Source organism: Anarhichas minor, unplaced genomic scaffold (assembly GCF_050575085.1).
Source record: "Anarhichas minor isolate MPS153535 unplaced genomic scaffold, ASM5057508v1 ptg000059l, whole genome shotgun sequence".
NCBI classification, from domain to species: Eukaryota; Metazoa; Chordata; class Actinopteri; order Perciformes; family Anarhichadidae; genus Anarhichas; species Anarhichas minor.
In genome coordinates this window covers 109,365-125,561 of record NW_027466505.1, presented here as the reverse complement: position 1 = coordinate 125,561, position 16,197 = coordinate 109,365, and the positions used below count along the sequence as shown (strand labels likewise).

Here is a 16,197-nt window from a genome sequence, read left to right as displayed (position 1 = left end):
GTTCTGTGTCACGTTCTCTGTGTTCTCCATTCAATCTGATTATTATACATCATTAAAAATAATATTGATTTTAATCCATAAAATAGCTTTTATTTCCTTATTATTTGAATTGTGTGTTTTTATGAAGAAAAAAACACTATAAATGACTAAAACAAAGTAAAAGTGTAACATATTTAGTATTTATATTATTTACATTATTTATATTGTTTACATTATTTACATTATTTAAATTCATTAAATTATATATATTATTTATATTATTTACATTATTTATATTATTTAAATTCATTAAATTATTTATATCATTTACATTATTTATATGATACTATTTTTAGATTCTCAAAGCTTTTTGCCTAAAACAACTGATGTATGAAGTCTTCTATGTTTTGTTCCTCTGACGTGGATGTTCTTTAGTGTCTAATAATGCAACATAATCTGATCTTTAGTCCATGTTTCTATTTTAACATAATTATTCCTCATTTATTGTCTTTGTGTTGATTTGTCTTGTTAGTACTTCACCATGTAGTATAAGAGTCTCATCTTATATTAATATTCTCACTCCTTTCATTGTTTCTGCACGCTTTGTAAAGGGTCAATATTGTATAACTTTGTAAATTAATGTAATATTCTGTTTTTAGGTTTACTTTGTAATATCTGCCTCTTGGGACTACAGATGAAAAATAGCCTCTTGGCTTTAACTCTGGAGCATTTACAGAAATGTTTTTATTAATGTGCTCTGTCCCTTATTAAATAAACCAATAAATAAAATAACAGCGCTAACGGTGCTAACAGTGCTAACGGTATTAACAGTGCTAACAGTGCTAACAGTGCTAACCTAAAGTGAACTGGAGGGTTTGTCTCCTCTTTGGAGCTGTTGGAAGGTGGATTCTTTTGGGCTAGCTGTTGCTAACATTTTGAATGCTGATGATGTATCCCTTCAAAAAGCGGACATTTAATTCAGCATTTAACTAGCTGCTGAGTGCTACACTTTGAGCAAACCAGTAATAGCATAATGCTAATCTTTAATTAGCTGGTTAATGGTAACTATAATCTTATTAAGCTAACGGGGTACAGTCTCGGTTTTTAGCCTGAGCTAACGCTACACAGTCTCTGGTGGTTGCACTGTTAGCATTAATTAAACGCTAACAAATGCTTCGGAGTTGTTGGAGGGTGGATGTTTTCTCTTTTCCCCCTGCTTCCACTATTTGTGCTAAGCTAGGCTAGCAGTTTCCCCCTGCTTACAGTATTTGTGCTAAACTAGGCTAGCAGTTTCATCCTGTTTACAGTATTTGTGCTAAGCTAGACTAGCAGGTTCCACCTGCTTCCATTCTTTATTCTACGTTAAGCTAGCAGTTTCCCCCTGCTTCCATTCTTTGTGCTGAGCTAAGCTAGCAGTTTCCCCCTGCTTGAAGTCTTTGTGCTAAGCTAGCAGTTTCCCCCTGCTTACAGTCTTTGTGCTAAGCTAAGCTAGTCCTGATCCTTTCTGTGTCGAATCAGAGACATAAAAACAAAAGAAGTTTCCTGAAATGTGGGACATTAAAATCAACAACAGAAGTAAAAACTAAACAAATGATTAAACAAAAGTTACATTTAATGTTCCTGGATATATTTCTGTAGATAATGTGAAGTATTGGACAGTTTACAGTTTAAAGACTGAGTCTAAATATATCAAAGCTTTTGTGTATCAGAAGTCACAGATTTAGGATTACTGAAACATTGAGTTGTGGTCTACGTCTACACCTCTACCTCCACCTGAAGCCCTCGTCTGATTGGACGAGGGCAGCGTCAGAGAGGAGACGATCAGACGGTCCGCGGTCGGTAGCGGAAGCGTACGTCCTTGGCCGGCGGCAGGATCCCCAGACCGGCTCTGCTGGAGTCCAGCGTGGCTCCGGGCTGACCCTCCTCCAGCTGCAGGTCCACGTAGAGAAGCAGGACGCACAGGAACTGTTTGATCTCGTTGACGGCGAAGTGTCGGCCGGGACACCTGGAGGAGCCGGAGCCGAACGGCATCAGGTAATACCGGAGCCTCTGACCGGCTTTGTAGAAGTCCGTCTTCTCTCCGCCGTCCTGCAGGAAGCGGTCGACACGGAACGACTGACGGAAACAAGAGAGACGGTTTGTTAAACATTTTATTATGAATATTATACGTCAGATATTTAGTTATTGTTCAGATATTCAACAGGTTTACCAGATGTGGGACATATTAATGGAAACACTCATTCATATACGAAGAAGATTATAGATAAAAACCCTCAAACTGTGCAGAATGAAATGTCAGTTAAAGGAGCACTGTGCAGGATTTATTATCAGAAATACATAATATTCATAACTATGTTTTCATTAGTGAAACTAATAATCGTTATCATATCACAGAGTCCTCCGTGTTTCTACAGCAGCCCAGAAGAGTTTTCATTGTTACGGTACCTGAAGGCATCGTGGTTCAGCTGGTTCAGTCTGCAGCTTCACCACTAGAGGGCACTAAACGCTTACGTTCAGGGAGGTTAGACAATGGGTTATGATATAATATATTGTGGCTTTTTTATGGATTATCAGCACAGGTTTGTGGCTTTTGAAGATCTTAAATTCTCACCTCAAAATGAAAAATGATCCCGTTATGAAATGAAATGACGGCTTTTATGTTTGTTCAAATTTAAACCTCGAAAAGGTCTTTGAACTATGTAGATACCTGATGACACACACATATAAAGGTCAGACTCAGGTGAAGGTCTTCGTACCTGTGGGTCCTCGTAGATCTCGGGGTCCATGTGCATGGTCTGAGGATAGAGGACGATAAAGTCTCCTCTCCTGATGGACACCGAGCGCTCGGCGTCCAGTCGCAGACTGAAGTCCTCCTGAGCGACGCGGACGTTCATGGCGGCCGAGGACAGACGGAGGCTCTCGTTGATGGCGCTCTCTGTGGACGAAGGTCAGGTGTTCATGAACAAAACCTCACTGCATCGTATCTGAACAGAGATGAAGTTAAATCAAACGGACGAACCCAGACACACGAGCTTCTTGAGCTGCTCTCTACCGAGTCTCACGTCCTGGTCCCGGCTGAACTGGACTCCGCTCAGACTCAGGACGGACTGGATCTCCTGGCGGACCACCTGCAGAGCCTCTGGGTGACTCACCAGGTAGTACATGGCCCAGAAGGTGGCGGGGATGGTGTTCCCCACGGACGCCCAGAGGATGGCCAGGTGCTGAGCTGGGGGGGATATTAATATTTCAGTATGGAAGTTAAAGAGAGACGGTCATCACAGGACGTGTGTACCATTACTTGTGGTTGAGGTATCAGGACTCTTTGTCTACCTCCTTTGTCGACGTCCCTCAGAGTCTCGTACTGCTCAAACAGCTCCGATCGTGTCCTGATGAACAGCGAGGTGTCGGACCAGGACGACGTCTTGTGCGGCAGGAAGTAGTCGATGAGCTTTTCTCGGGTGGCCTTGGTCCGTCCCAGCAGCCAGATGGGGATCTGAGCGATGAGCAGCGGGAACATGTTGTCGAACTGGACAAAGTCCCGCCTCAGCCGGTCCATGTCGCCATGGCGGCTGGCGAATGCCGGCCTGCCGTACACAGTGAGGAAGGTGGCCTCGAACATCACCGAGTGGCAGAACTCGTACATACCGCCGCTCCTCCAGTCGCCGCCCTCCTCCTCCAGGTGGTCCTGACGGAACACTAGCATGAGGTTACCCATCATGCTCTCTGTCAGGGTCGACAGGCCGTCTCCCTGGAGGAGTTGGAAGGTGCGACTGATCTGCTCCGGCAGGCCGGGGAACTCCTCACTGCGGACGGGCCGGTAGCCGAAGGTGACGGGCGCCACTTTGTCGGAGAACTCGTGGAAGTCCAGCTGTCGGCCGTGTCGGATGACGTTGGGATACAGCAACGGGTCCATGACGAAGGTCATGTATTTACCTGCAGGTGAAGGACAGACATGAACCTCTTTGTGGTGGCCCGTTCTTGGTTCTTCTTCCTATGTACTGGGCCACGTTACGGGGCTCTGTTTCTGACTCACACATTAAACCGTCCAAATAATAACTCTTGCAGACGCTGCTTTCTTTGCCGTCACTTGATTGATTTATTTTCTCTTTCGACAAAGTTAACAGCAAAACATTATCAATTTAACGTGAGGTCAAAGACTGTTCCGATGCCCCATTCTACACAAAGGAAAAACCAACTCCAGACTCAGTCCCACCCCTTCCTCTTATACCAGCTGACCCTCATCTGATTAAACACAAAAGTTCCAAAAGAAAAACAATTATACAGAATGCAAAATGTAACCTTTGTTCATAAATTAAAGGAATGTGTTTAGGTCATATAAATATATTAGCAAAATGAGAAATTATGATTTGTAATCAAAACTAAAGATATGGCTCTAACACTCGTCAATACAATCGATCGGCTCCATCTGTGGTTGTATTTGAGGTTCACAGGTTAAATACCAACCTGCTATCTGAACTGTGAAGACGTCCCCAAACTTCTTCTTGTGTTCTTCCAGAAACTTGTGGGCGTCTCGTCCGAACTCCAGAGCTTTACCGATGAACGGAATCCAGCCTCTGATGAGCGGAGGTTCACCATCTCGTCTGTAGCGGAAACAAGACACACCGTTTATCCAGAGGGGCACATACCCAATTGTCTGTCCACCTGCCTGTCCTTCTACCTACCTGTCTGTCTCCCTACCTACCTGTCTGTATATTTACCTACCTTCCTATCTACCTGCCTGTCTCTTTGCCTGTCTCTCTGTTAGGGGGCGTGTCTTTGGTCAGAGACTTCCTCTCTAGATTTAGGATCTCGTGCTGCTTCATAAAGTCTCTGCAGAAGCTTTTAGGGTACATCCCAAGTCTCTTAATTCTCATTTCCTCGCTCCTCGCTCCTCGCTTGAACCGGAAGTTGTTCTGCGCCGCCATATTGACGGCCGTCCCAAAGCTCTTATATAGCTCTGAGGAGAGAGGATCGAGGAGAGAGGAGCCATGAGCGAGGACCCACGAGAACAGACTTACAGGAAGTCTTTTAACGGCCGACACGCCCCCTCATTGTTCATCAGTCACGTGATTGGACGCTGCAGCCGATCGGACTGATGAGATTTTTTTCAACATGTAAACAGTGAAGATGGATCACAGATTAAACTCTAGTTTATATTTGATTCGTTTTCTGATTCAACATCTGGTTTAAATAAATGTTCATTGTAGTCTGAACAACAAAAGGACCACAAACAACTTTCTACATTTATTAGAAAGATTTGTGTTTTCATGATCTGAACTTTTATTATGGAAACAATTAAAGTCAGAGGGAACTGGAGAGACGAAACACTTTTTACATCATTTATCATCATTTCATTCCTGATTGTCGGGTTTGATGAGTTTTATCATTTAAGAGAAACAATAATCATATTCTGGATTATTTAATAATGACGCCACAATCTGAATTTCAAAACGTACAGACGCAAATAATTCATAAATAAGACGATCGCATTCTGCCGGTAGAAATGGATCCTGTGCTTATAAACAGAACACAGGACACAGTTTGTTAACAGACTACAGAGAGAAACACCTCTACAGTGGTGACTACTGTGTGTCTTTATTAGTTATTAGTATTATTAGTTACTGTTATTAAGTACAGTGATCATGTGAACAGACACTAACTTATCAAAAGTCTCTCCAGCTGTTAAAGCCGACTGACAGCTGATCAGCTGTGATCAGCTGATCCTCCGTCATCAGAAACAGACGTCGCTTCACGTGACGCAACTGAGGAAAGGACGTCTCATGTCTCTTAAAACATATTTCCTCATTTCCTCTCTCCTCGCATGGTTTCCTCCATGCATCCCTGGTGGGAGGGACTAAGACGCAAGGAAAGGACCCAAGTGAGGGAAACGGGGATGCAATTAAGAGACTTGGGATGAACCCTTAGTCTGTTTGTTACAGGGGCGGAGTTATAAAAGGGGTGTGTTGACTTTCACCTGTTTGTTGGGGGGCGGAGTTATAAAAAGGGGGTGTTAGTAGTTAACGTGACCTGACAAGAGAGTTCCTCAGACAGCAAACACTCCACCTGAGTAACTAAGTAAACATTCCGGGTATATTTAGTTTCCATGGTGGGTATTGAGCGATCAGATATCAGGTCAGATGTTTGAAGAACTCTCTGTTCAGACCAGCTGAGCTTTATCATAGAACAGAAGGTGTTCTGTATCCAGGTGATCCACAGGTAGAGACTAAGATGATGTCGTGTGTTTGAACTACAGACCCTGACAAGAACCGTGAGCTTTGCTCCGACAATAAATAATAAAGGAACTTCTCTAGTTCTGGTAATAAGTAACTGCTCCTGTTGTATTTATGTAGTGAACAGAGTACCTGAACAGGTAGTGAACAGAGTACCTGAACAGGTGGTGAACAGAGTACCTGAACAGGTGGTGAACAGACTACCTGAACAGGTAGTGAACAGAGTACCTGAACAGGTAGAGAACAGAGTACCTGAACAGGTGGTGAACAGAGTACCTGAACAGGTAGTGAACAGAGTACCTGAGCAGGTAGAGTACAGAGTACCTGAACAGGTGGTGAACAGAGTACCTGAACAGGTAGTGAACAGAGTACCTGAACAGGTAGAGAACAGAGTACCTGAACAGGTGGTGAACAGAGTACCTGAGCAGGTAGAGTACAGAGTACCTGAACAGGTGGTGAACAGAGTACCTGAACAGGTAGTGAACAGAGTACCTGAACAGGTAGAGAACAGAGTACCTCCCCTGTGAGTTTACTTCATTCATACTGGTCGTATTTACACTTTAGACGTGTTACACCAAAATCAGCAGGTCCTATCACACCTCTGACCCCGTCATGGTCCATCGGATTCCTGTTGACAGGCCGAAAGTAGAGCAGTTGACCAGTGAAGCTAGGGAGGGGAGTATAAAGTACTATGTTTACAGTGAGATGGAGTATAAAGTACTATGTTTACACTGAGATGTAGTGAAGTATAAAGTACCATGTTTACAGTGAGATGGAGTATAAAGTAGCAGAATAAAGTACTATGTTTACAGTGAGATGCAGTATAAAGTACTATGTTTACAGTGAGATAGAGTATAAAGTACCATGTTTACAGTGAGATGGAGTATAAAGTACTATGTTTACAGTGAGATAGAGTATAAAGTACCATGTTTACAGTGAGATGGAGTATAAAGTAGCAGTATAAAGTACCATGTTTACAGTGAGATGGAGTATAAAGTACTACATTTACATTGGGATGTAGTGAAGTATAAAGTACCATGTTTACAGTGAGATGGAGTATAAAGTACTATGTTTACAGTGAGATAGAGTATAAAGTACCATGTTTACAGTGAGATGGAGTATAAAGTACTATGTTTACAGTGAGATAGAGTATAAAGTACCATGTTTACAGTGAGATGGAGTATAAAGTAGCAGTATAAAGTACCATGTTTACAGTGAGATGGAGTATAAAGTAGCAGTATAAAGTACTATGTTTACAGTGAGATGGAGTATAAAGTAGCAGTATAAAGTACTATGTTTACAGTGAGATGGAGTATAAAGTACCATGTATACACTGAGATGGAGGATAAAGTACTATGTTTACAGTGAGATGGAGTATAAAGTACCATGTATACACTGAGATGGAGTATAAAGTACTATGTTTACAGTGAGATGGCGTATAATGTAGCAGTATAAAGTACTATGTTTACAGTGAGATGGAGTATAAAGTACTATGTTTCAGTGAGATGGAGTATAAAGTACTATGTTTACAGTGAGATGGAGTATAAAGTACGATGTTTACAGTGAGATGGAGTATAAAGTACTATGTTTACAGTGAGATGGCGTATAAAGTAGCAGTATAAAGTACTATGTTTACAGTGAGATGGAGTATAAAGTAGTAGTATAAAGTACTATGTTTACAGAGAGATGGAGCATAAAGTAGCAGTATAAAGTACTATGTTTACAGTGAGATAGAGTATAAAGTACCATGTTTACAGTGAGATGGAGTATAAAGTACTATGTTTACAGTGAGATAGAGTATAAAGTACCATGTTTACAGTGAGATGGAGTATAAAGTAGCAGTATAAAGTACCATGTTTACAGTGAGATGGAGTATAAAGTAGTAGTATAAAGTACTATGTTTACAGTGAGATGGAGTATAAAGTAGCAGTATAAAGTACTATGTTTACAGTGAGATGGAGTATAAAGTAGTAGTATAAAGTACTATGTTTACAGTGAGATGGAGTATAAAGTAGCAGTATAAAGTACTATGTTTACAGTGAGATGGAGTATAAAGTACCATGTATACACTGAGATGGAGGATAAAGTACTATGTTTACAGTGAGATGGAGTATAAAGTACCATGTATACACTGAGATGGAGTATAAAGTACTGTTTACAGTGAGATGGCGTATAATGTAGCAGTATAAAGTACTATGTTTACAGTGAGATGGAGTATAAAGTACTATGTTTCAGTGAGATGGAGTATAAAGTACTATGTTTACAGTGAGATGGAGTATAAAGTACGATGTTTACAGTGAGATGGAGTATAAAGTACTATGTTTACAGTGAGATGGCGTATAAAGTAGTAGTATAAAGTACTATGTTTACAGAGAGATGGAGTATAAATTTGTAGTATAAAGTACTATGTTTACAGAGAGATGGAGTATAGAGTACTATGTTTACAGTGAAATGGAGTATAAAGTAGCAGTATAAAGTACTATGTTTACAGAGAAATAGAGTATATAGTAGCAGTATAAAGTACTATGTTTACAGTGAGATGGAGTATAAAGTAGCAGTATAAAGTACTATGTTTACAGTGAGATGGAGTATAAAGTAGCAGTAAAAACTACTATGTTTACAGTGAGATGGAGTATAAAGTAGCAGTATAAAGTACTATGTTTACAGTGAGATGGAGTATAAAGTAGCAGTATAAAGTACTATGTTTACAGAGAGATGGAGTATAGAGTACTATGTTTACAGTGAAATGGAGTATAAAGTAGCAGTATAAAGTACTATGTTTACAGTGAGATGGAGTATAAAGTAGCAGTATAAAGTACTATGTTTACAGTGAGATGGAGTATAAAGTAGCAGTATAAAGTACTATGTTTACAGTGAGATGGAGTATAAAGTAGCAGTATAAAGTACTATATTTACAGTGAGATGGAGTATAAAGTAGCAGTATAAAGTACAATGTATACAGTGAGATGGAGTGAGTATAAAGTACTACAGTGTGTAAAGTAAAGCAGTATAAAGTACCTCTTCCTGACGCGGAGGACACCGAGCAGCAGCAGGAGGCCGAGCAGCAGCAGCAGCAGCAGCGGGGACATGTTGCCGTTTCTGTCCGGAGAGACAACCGAACACTGGTTGCTCAACTCCATCAAGTTAACCCCAGTCACACACACCACATCCGGTCATGGCCTTCAAAATAAAACTCCTGTTTATGCCCTAAAACAACACTTTTAGTTTGATTAAAATATGAACCACTAAAGTTTAACATTAACTGAGACAAATTTAATGTTCAAACATCCGGGTTATTTTTGGATTAGATTTCACTCACAGAAACGAGCCACTGGATTAAATATAAATAAAATAAACATTTATGTGTTTAAACAGAATCTTTGAAACATGTGGTAGTCTAATAAAGTTTTGGCAGTGGTGCACCGTCAGGGCCTGCAAGGCCTTCTCTGCTGGTCTAAACAGAATCACAAAGTTATAGCTATTTCATAATTTAATAATTTTTCATAAATACACGTATTCTAATTATTTTCCCCATTATCTTATGTTATCATTGCACAGCTCCTGTCTTCCTCAGTTGCTCTGCTTCCAGTGCAGCTTGTTTTAAGTAGAGCTTTTATCCAATCAGATCTCACCTCTGTGTCTCTAGGTAAGAACAGAGACAGAGGCCTGCAGAGTCACAAGTGCATCCATGTGCAGTTTAAGTGAATGGGGACGATATTGTTGATTGTCATAGTGTTCAACCAATCAGATCTTTAGTTTGACATGTTGGGCGTATTCTTTGACTATCAGAGCCTGCTAGCTGGCCTATAATGACGTCAGCATTATATGCCGCTCAGTGTCCATGTGTAGCTCTGCAGTGAGGTGTAGAGTGCGCTGTGATTGGTCAGTGGGCGAGCACGTGACTATCGTGAAACGAAACTTAACAGCAGAGGCTGTCGGGTAGTGAATCACATCACGTGATGCAGCTCAGCCAATCAAATATGGGCATTCTGACTCAGTAAGATGTAGCACACACCATGACACAGGGGGCTGAGACGAGGAAAACGCTCAAGTTGTGAAAGTAAAATCCTATTAAAATCATATTCTTGTTTATCTTATTGTTATTTCAGTATAATAATAACATTACAATGATAATATAATAAATAATAATATTAACAATTATAATTATAATATTTTATTCATGAAGTTCATCAGAAAACAAGGAATAAAAGTAAATAAAATCCATAACACAAGATTAAAAATGTAAGTAATAAAAATAAACTTCAAACAGAACTTGTTTATGATATGTGTATTATATTAATATTAAATATTAATATAATAATGTGTTCACTTCACAATCCTTCTCTTCAAGTAGCAGCAGGTCTCATCACTGAGTTATGGCTCCGCCCACATTCTGAGGACAGGAAGTCATGTGACCCGATTCATGTTGGAACAGCTGGTTTACATGATGAACGTTTACTGGAACTACCTCCCCCCCACACACACACACACAGACACAGACACACAGACAGACACACACACAGACACACACACACACACACACAGACAGACACACAGACAGACAGACAGACAGACACACACACACACACGCACACACAGACAGACACACACACACAGACACACGCACACACACAGACAGACACACAGACAGACACACACACACACACACAGTAAAGAAGCAGTTGAGTCACGATGACGTCAAACAGATTAATAAACTCAATAATTCAGATTCACACAAAGTTCTTTAGTTTCCTGACAAAATATCAGAACATCTGAGATTTAAAGTTGTTCAAATCTTAAACACACTTTAAGTTCAGATGAACTTTAAATATTCATATTAATTAGCTGTAAATGTATTTTAAACAAACGTTTTTCTTTGTAATGCTTTTAACTTTAAACTACATTCATACTTAATGTTTGTTAAATCAGATTATTGAGAACTTTCATATAAATTCATTTCTTCTGATATCAAACTATAAGTTAATTACATTCTGTGCAACTTAAGTTTGAGTTTAAAATGATGCAATAAAATAAACAAACATCTTAATGAGTAAAGTTTAAACTCATTTCATTTATTAACGGTTTGTGTCTTTAATAAGTCGTTTATTGTGATTTCACGGTTAACATTAATATTTAAAACATGTGAAGTTGTAGAAACAAACTTAAAGTATCAAACTGTAAACATTCATGTTTTTATTCTCAACAAACTTTTAGGAATCATCACAACAGATGAGGAAGATGAAGATGAGGTTTAAGGGAAAAATAAATACAATAAAATCAGGATTTCAATAGAAATCAAATAATTATAATAAAAATAAAACATGTGAATAATTCCACTTGAATAAAACCTGAGTTCAGATCAGTTCATAGTGAAGGAGTGTGACACATAATAAATAAGACTTTAATAATGGAACAGAACAAACAGTTACAGCCACACCAATGTCAGACGGCCATCTTTGATTCTAGAGTTTGTATTTAATTTCAGTAAAGTTACAAATGTTTCATAAAGAAGGTTTGTTTGTTCAGAAGAGAACTTTAAACGTTGTTTATTCTCGTTGCTCCGGTTCAAACACAATCAGTCGTCTGATATTCGGGACAATAACGTCTGACAGCCGGCTCCTACAATGTGATTGGACTGTTTGTGGTGTGGGCGGAGCTATGAGCACACCTGGAACATGAGCACAGGTGGACAAACAGCAGCATCGTGTGAGGACAGCAGACATCTGTACCGTCAATAAAGATAATTTTAACCTCTTCAGAGGAAACACCGCTGCAATAAAATAACATAGAAGAAGAAGAAACTCGTGTGAAATAAATAACATCAACCGGTTTCTTTTGTCTTTAAGAAGGCATCAAAAGAAGATTGTTTGTTTGTCCGATAACGTGCTTTAAGAAAGATACAAAAATGGAAATAAATATTTTCATAATAAATAAGTCTGTTCAGACAGTCAGCTGTTCTCTATTTAAAAACAACCTCAGATAAAACTGTGCAAAACGCTCACAAACCTTCAGCTGTTCACCTTCTGACATCAAGACAAAGAGAAGAAGCTCATGTTGGTTCAGTGTCAGATGTTCAGGTCGGACAGACGAACACAGAGCGTTGACCCGTTAGTGGCCGAGCTCAGCTTTATTACTCTACTTTCCCTCCTCAATAACTTCCCATTAAACAAACGGCAGCAGGCTGTAAAGAGAACCGTGGGGAGTAGATCGAGAACATCTCCGGGAGCTCAGTAACGAGTTAGCGGTTAGCGGTTAGCTACCGTAGATGTCCACTTGTTGAGCCACGACACTGAAAACATATGTTAGTCACTGTTTAGTGGTAAAAGATGAATGTTTGTTTCCACTGGCTGAGGCCATGAAACCTCAGTCTAAAGAGTGTTGGGCATTATTTATCATAAGTTAACGACTGAACGATGAGAATACTGAATTGTAGAACCAGCAGCTGGTTGCAGCCTCAGAGGAGGTGAAGGCACCACTGACTGAAATCTGAATCAAGCTGCAGGTCAAATAAATAACGAGACAAAGGCCGAAGGAAGGCAGGAACATCCTGTACACTTCCTGTCTCTTAAGACAACTTGGTTTAGAGCAGATGGACCCATTTTACAGAGAGAACGTGGTCTCACAGAAACCTCAAACTGAAACCACAATCCTGTTATTTCTTTGATCAGCTGTAACAGCGTTTCTACACTCACTGTTAAGAGGATCGGTCTCAGTCTTTTGTCTCCCCGGATGAGACGGACAGCGGTGAAATTTAGCAGCTGGTAGATTTTGGTTCTTAGACAAAAGGCAGGGGGGTTTAACGGAGAGGGTCACCAATAGAAGGAGCGGGACAGGAAGTTGGTGGCAGCACCCAGCCAGCTGTTCCTGTCCTGGTCCGAACCCACTCGAGTCACCGCCTTGTCGGGCTCCTGAGATGGACTCTCTTCCTCCGGCAGGTAGTCCGGCAGGTCCACGTTCTGCTCCACCTCCATTGAACCGTCCTCCGCCAACGGGATCAAAACCTGGAGACGACAACTTCAGTTGAACTTGTGTGATCCTGTGAATGATCTATTTGCTTCTGGAGTCCCACAGGGTAGTCTGTTGGGTCCTCTAGATGCTATAGTGCTTATGGAGTCCCACAGGGTAGTCTGTTGGGTCCTCTAGATGTGTGTTATAAACCATTTATTAAGTGCTAAGATACACTGATTATAAAGAGTTAAAGTCTTTAAGGAGTCTTTAAGTATTTAAGGAGCTTCTTCAACATAAATAAAGTCTGACCTCCTCTCCATTCTCTGCTTTCACCACCTGCTGAGCCTTCATCACCTGAGTGGACGCGATTGCAGACGCCAGAGCCTGAAAAATAAAATATCAGTCATAAATAATAACCTGGTCTGTAAAACCTGGGAGCTCTGCCAGCATTTTACTGCACTACTTTAATTTAAGTAGTTTGTGGAGAATTTGTTTCTGCTTTATCTAAATCATGATTTATCAGATAAGTATGTATATTATCTATTATATTAGTTGTATATTATCTATTATATTAGTTGTATATTATCTATTATATTAGTTGTATATTAGTTGTATATTATCTATTATATTAGTTGTATATTATCTATTATATTATATTCCATTAGTAGAAGTCTTAAAGTCAACATTTATTCAAAACATAGATGTAATGACTTCTAATGTTCAAACTGAATATTCATCTTTAATGTACATTTGTTGGCGTTCAGCCTTTAAACATCATTTTCTCTCCAGCACCACAACAACAATCTATTGTTTCCTTTAATCTACGGTGATGATGTCATTAAATATGACGACAGACATTCAGAGTTTCATTTAAAGAAACATCAACAGAATCTTTTAAAGTTAAAGTTGTCGGCTCACCTCGGCCTTCAAGTCCGATCGGATCCTGACGATGCATCTCTTCACGGTCATCTGGAAGGTGAAGCTGATGACTCCTCTGATCTTCAGCAGAGCCTCCTCACACTGACTCCTCCGGCTCTGAGAGGAGAGGAGGAGAAGGAGTAAATCTAGAGGTGAACTACGTGTTGAAGGCCTGATCATCTCTTTCTCTTTGTGCTCACGTAGTCGTCCAGCCCGTCGATGTGGAGGACCACGGTCTTGGCTCTCTTGTTGCTGGCCCCCATGAAGAACTGGGCTCTCCTCCGGCTGCTGACGGACTCCTCCGCCGGACCAGAGTCGCTGCTGCCGGACGCCTGCAGGAGCTCGTAGATCTCAGACGACAGTAACTTCGTCTCTCCGGGAGTCGTGGATCTGAACGACAGAACCAGAGGAACGGATCCTCATTGAGCTCCAGGTTCACTCTACTTTATACCGGTTCAGTTGGTTCCCTGCTGTACTCTAACCTCATATTAATGTGACTGACTCACTTCTGCATGACGTTCTGGAGGCTCAGCAGCATCCCCAGCTCCGCCTTCAGCTTCTCCTGGTTGGCTCTGCATTCTGCCAGGTACCGGACCGCCTGGGGACCAACAACCAATCACAGGTCAGACCGACACTACATCCACTAAACGAACACAACTCCTCATCCGCCTCGTGTGTGCTCACCAGCAGGGCGGAGTAGACCACCTGAGGGTTTGGGTTGTCCAGGAACAGGATGAGACCCGGCAGGAGGCCCTGGTCCTGGACGATGGCCCTGCGGTTCATGGGGTCCGCCGCCAAGTCCCTCAGCTGGTTGACCACGACCAGGGCGTCCGGCTCCGCGCTCATGGCCGACGTTTCACTCGCCCATAAAAGAAACCAGCTGCAGAATGGTCTGCAACACACCAGCTGAGTCAGAGTCTGAGGATCGGACAGGTTCAGGGTCTACGGGGGGATCTGATCTGCATCAGACAAACATTCATTTAAATAGTTTGATCGAGGCCTTCTATGAACGCAAAACATATGAGACTTTATATCGTTTGTTACCGTGTTTCCATATATATATATATATATATAATAAATATATAATATTGTCACAGAAATAAGTGTGATACAATGACACTGATATAATAATAATATAAAAGCATTTTAATACAAGTAAACTCTTTCAAAGGGCAATTCACTTTGAATTCTTAAGAAAAATCAGTTATTGAAATGTGGAAAAAATATTAAAATATCCTAAATCAATAAAACATAAAGAAAATGTAAAAAGAAAAAACTACAAAGCTTCGGTGTGACAGCAAAACATCGTCACGAGCTACCGGAAGCGGGTGTGGTCACCGTGCCAGTCCGAGTCTCAGGCGGTGTATTTCGTGTTAGAACAGCTGGGAGAGCCGCGAGCTCTGGAGGAATAATGCTAATGCTAATGCTAAACAGCGCTCACCTCTTGACAGTCACCGGCACCGAGCTAACGGGGCTAACAGCTAGCGTTAGCTTCTCCTCCGTCAGTTACCCGGATCACACTTTAACCGCGCGCGACACTTCACGCGCTGGACACGGCAGCTGGGGGGGGAGTCACGGATTAATTTATGCTGTTATTAAAAAAGTAAACATTTATGTTCAGTGACAGTAAACAAATTGTGGAGACTCTTCCTGCTGAAGAGCAGACCTGCGCGACCACGTGTCAACATGGAGGGATGTGATTGGATGGCCAGCCGCCGCCTGATCCTGTTGACCAATGAGATGCTTTGTTCTACGAGTTAAAGGTCCAACGCCCTGAAAGAGCTTCATAGAAAGGCTGGGTACTTTTACTATACTAACGTTACATCTCAGATGTACATATAGTACTTTTACTATACTAACGTTACATCTCAGATGTACATATAGTACTTTTACTATACTAACGTTACATCTCAGAGGTACATATAGTACTTTTACTATACTAACGTTACATCTCAGAGCTACAGTGGGGAAAAAAAGTATTTAGTCAGCCACCAATTGTGCAAGTTATCCCACTTAAAAAGATGAGAGAGGCCTGTAATTTTCATCATAGGTATACCTCAACTATGAGAGACAAAATGAGAAAGAAAATCACATTGTCTGATTTTTAAAGAATTTATTTGCA

The 16,197-nt window shown here is 40.9% G+C and overlaps 2 protein-coding genes across 5 annotated transcripts; both read right to left on the bottom strand.

Annotated features, from left to right (window-relative positions):
- Nucleotides 1-1,573: 1,573 nt before the first annotated feature.
- Nucleotides 1,574-9,371, bottom strand: cyp7b1 (cytochrome P450, family 7, subfamily B, polypeptide 1). 2 transcript variants are annotated; one of them, XM_076077450.1, is made up of 7 exons: nt 9,228-9,311; nt 6,767-6,837; nt 4,444-4,580; nt 3,310-3,912; nt 2,999-3,205; nt 2,736-2,914; nt 1,574-2,094 (listed from the first exon to the last, which is right to left on the bottom strand). In XM_076077450.1, exons 4-7 carry the CDS (start codon nt 3,902-3,904, stop codon nt 1,801-1,803), a joined length of 1,275 nt encoding a protein of 424 aa, XP_075933565.1. In that variant the 5' UTR covers nt 3,905-3,912; nt 4,444-4,580; nt 6,767-6,837; nt 9,228-9,311; the 3' UTR covers nt 1,574-1,800. The 2 variants fall into 2 exon arrangements, with proteins under 2 accessions (XP_075933565.1, XP_075933564.1); XM_076077449.1 differs by lacking the exon at nt 6,767-6,837 and having other exon boundaries at nt 9,228-9,371.
- Nucleotides 9,372-11,387: 2,016 nt separating this feature from the next.
- LOC142933383 (armadillo repeat-containing protein 1-like) lies at nt 11,388-15,775 on the bottom strand. Of its 3 annotated transcripts, none has more exons than XM_076077476.1 (7): nt 15,517-15,775; nt 14,760-15,034; nt 14,582-14,673; nt 14,276-14,465; nt 14,076-14,192; nt 13,467-13,541; nt 11,388-13,210 (listed from the first exon to the last, which is right to left on the bottom strand). In XM_076077476.1, exons 2-7 carry the CDS (start codon nt 14,919-14,921, stop codon nt 13,019-13,021), a joined length of 828 nt encoding a protein of 275 aa, XP_075933591.1. In that variant the 5' UTR covers nt 14,922-15,034; nt 15,517-15,775; the 3' UTR covers nt 11,388-13,018. The 3 variants fall into 3 exon arrangements, with proteins under 3 accessions (XP_075933591.1, XP_075933592.1, XP_075933590.1); XM_076077477.1 differs by having other exon boundaries at nt 14,760-14,993; XM_076077475.1 differs by having other exon boundaries at nt 14,760-14,967.
- Nucleotides 15,776-16,197: the final 422 nt, after the last annotated feature.

Coding starts and splice junctions, on each gene's coding strand:
- cyp7b1 (XM_076077449.1), bottom strand. CDS start 9,349: ATGGAGTTGAGCAACCAGTGTTCGGTTGTCTCTCCGGACAGAAACGGC. Junction 3,913..4,443: donor CTTCACAGTTCAGATAGCAG/GTTGGTATTTAA, acceptor CTTCACCTGCAG/GTAAATACATGACCTTCGTC. Junction 2,915..2,998: donor CAAGAAGCTCGTGTGTCTGG/GTTCGTCCGTTT, acceptor CTTCGTCCACAG/AGAGCGCCATCAACGAGAGC.
- LOC142933383 (XM_076077476.1), bottom strand. CDS start 14,921: ATGAGCGCGGAGCCGGACGCCCTGGTCGTGGTCAACCAGCTGAGGGAC. Junction 14,466..14,581: donor CTCCAGAACGTCATGCAGAA/GTGAGTCAGTCA, acceptor TCTGTCGTTCAG/ATCCACGACTCCCGGAGAGA. Junction 14,193..14,275: donor TCGACGGGCTGGACGACTAC/GTGAGCACAAAG, acceptor CTCTCCTCTCAG/AGCCGGAGGAGTCAGTGTGA.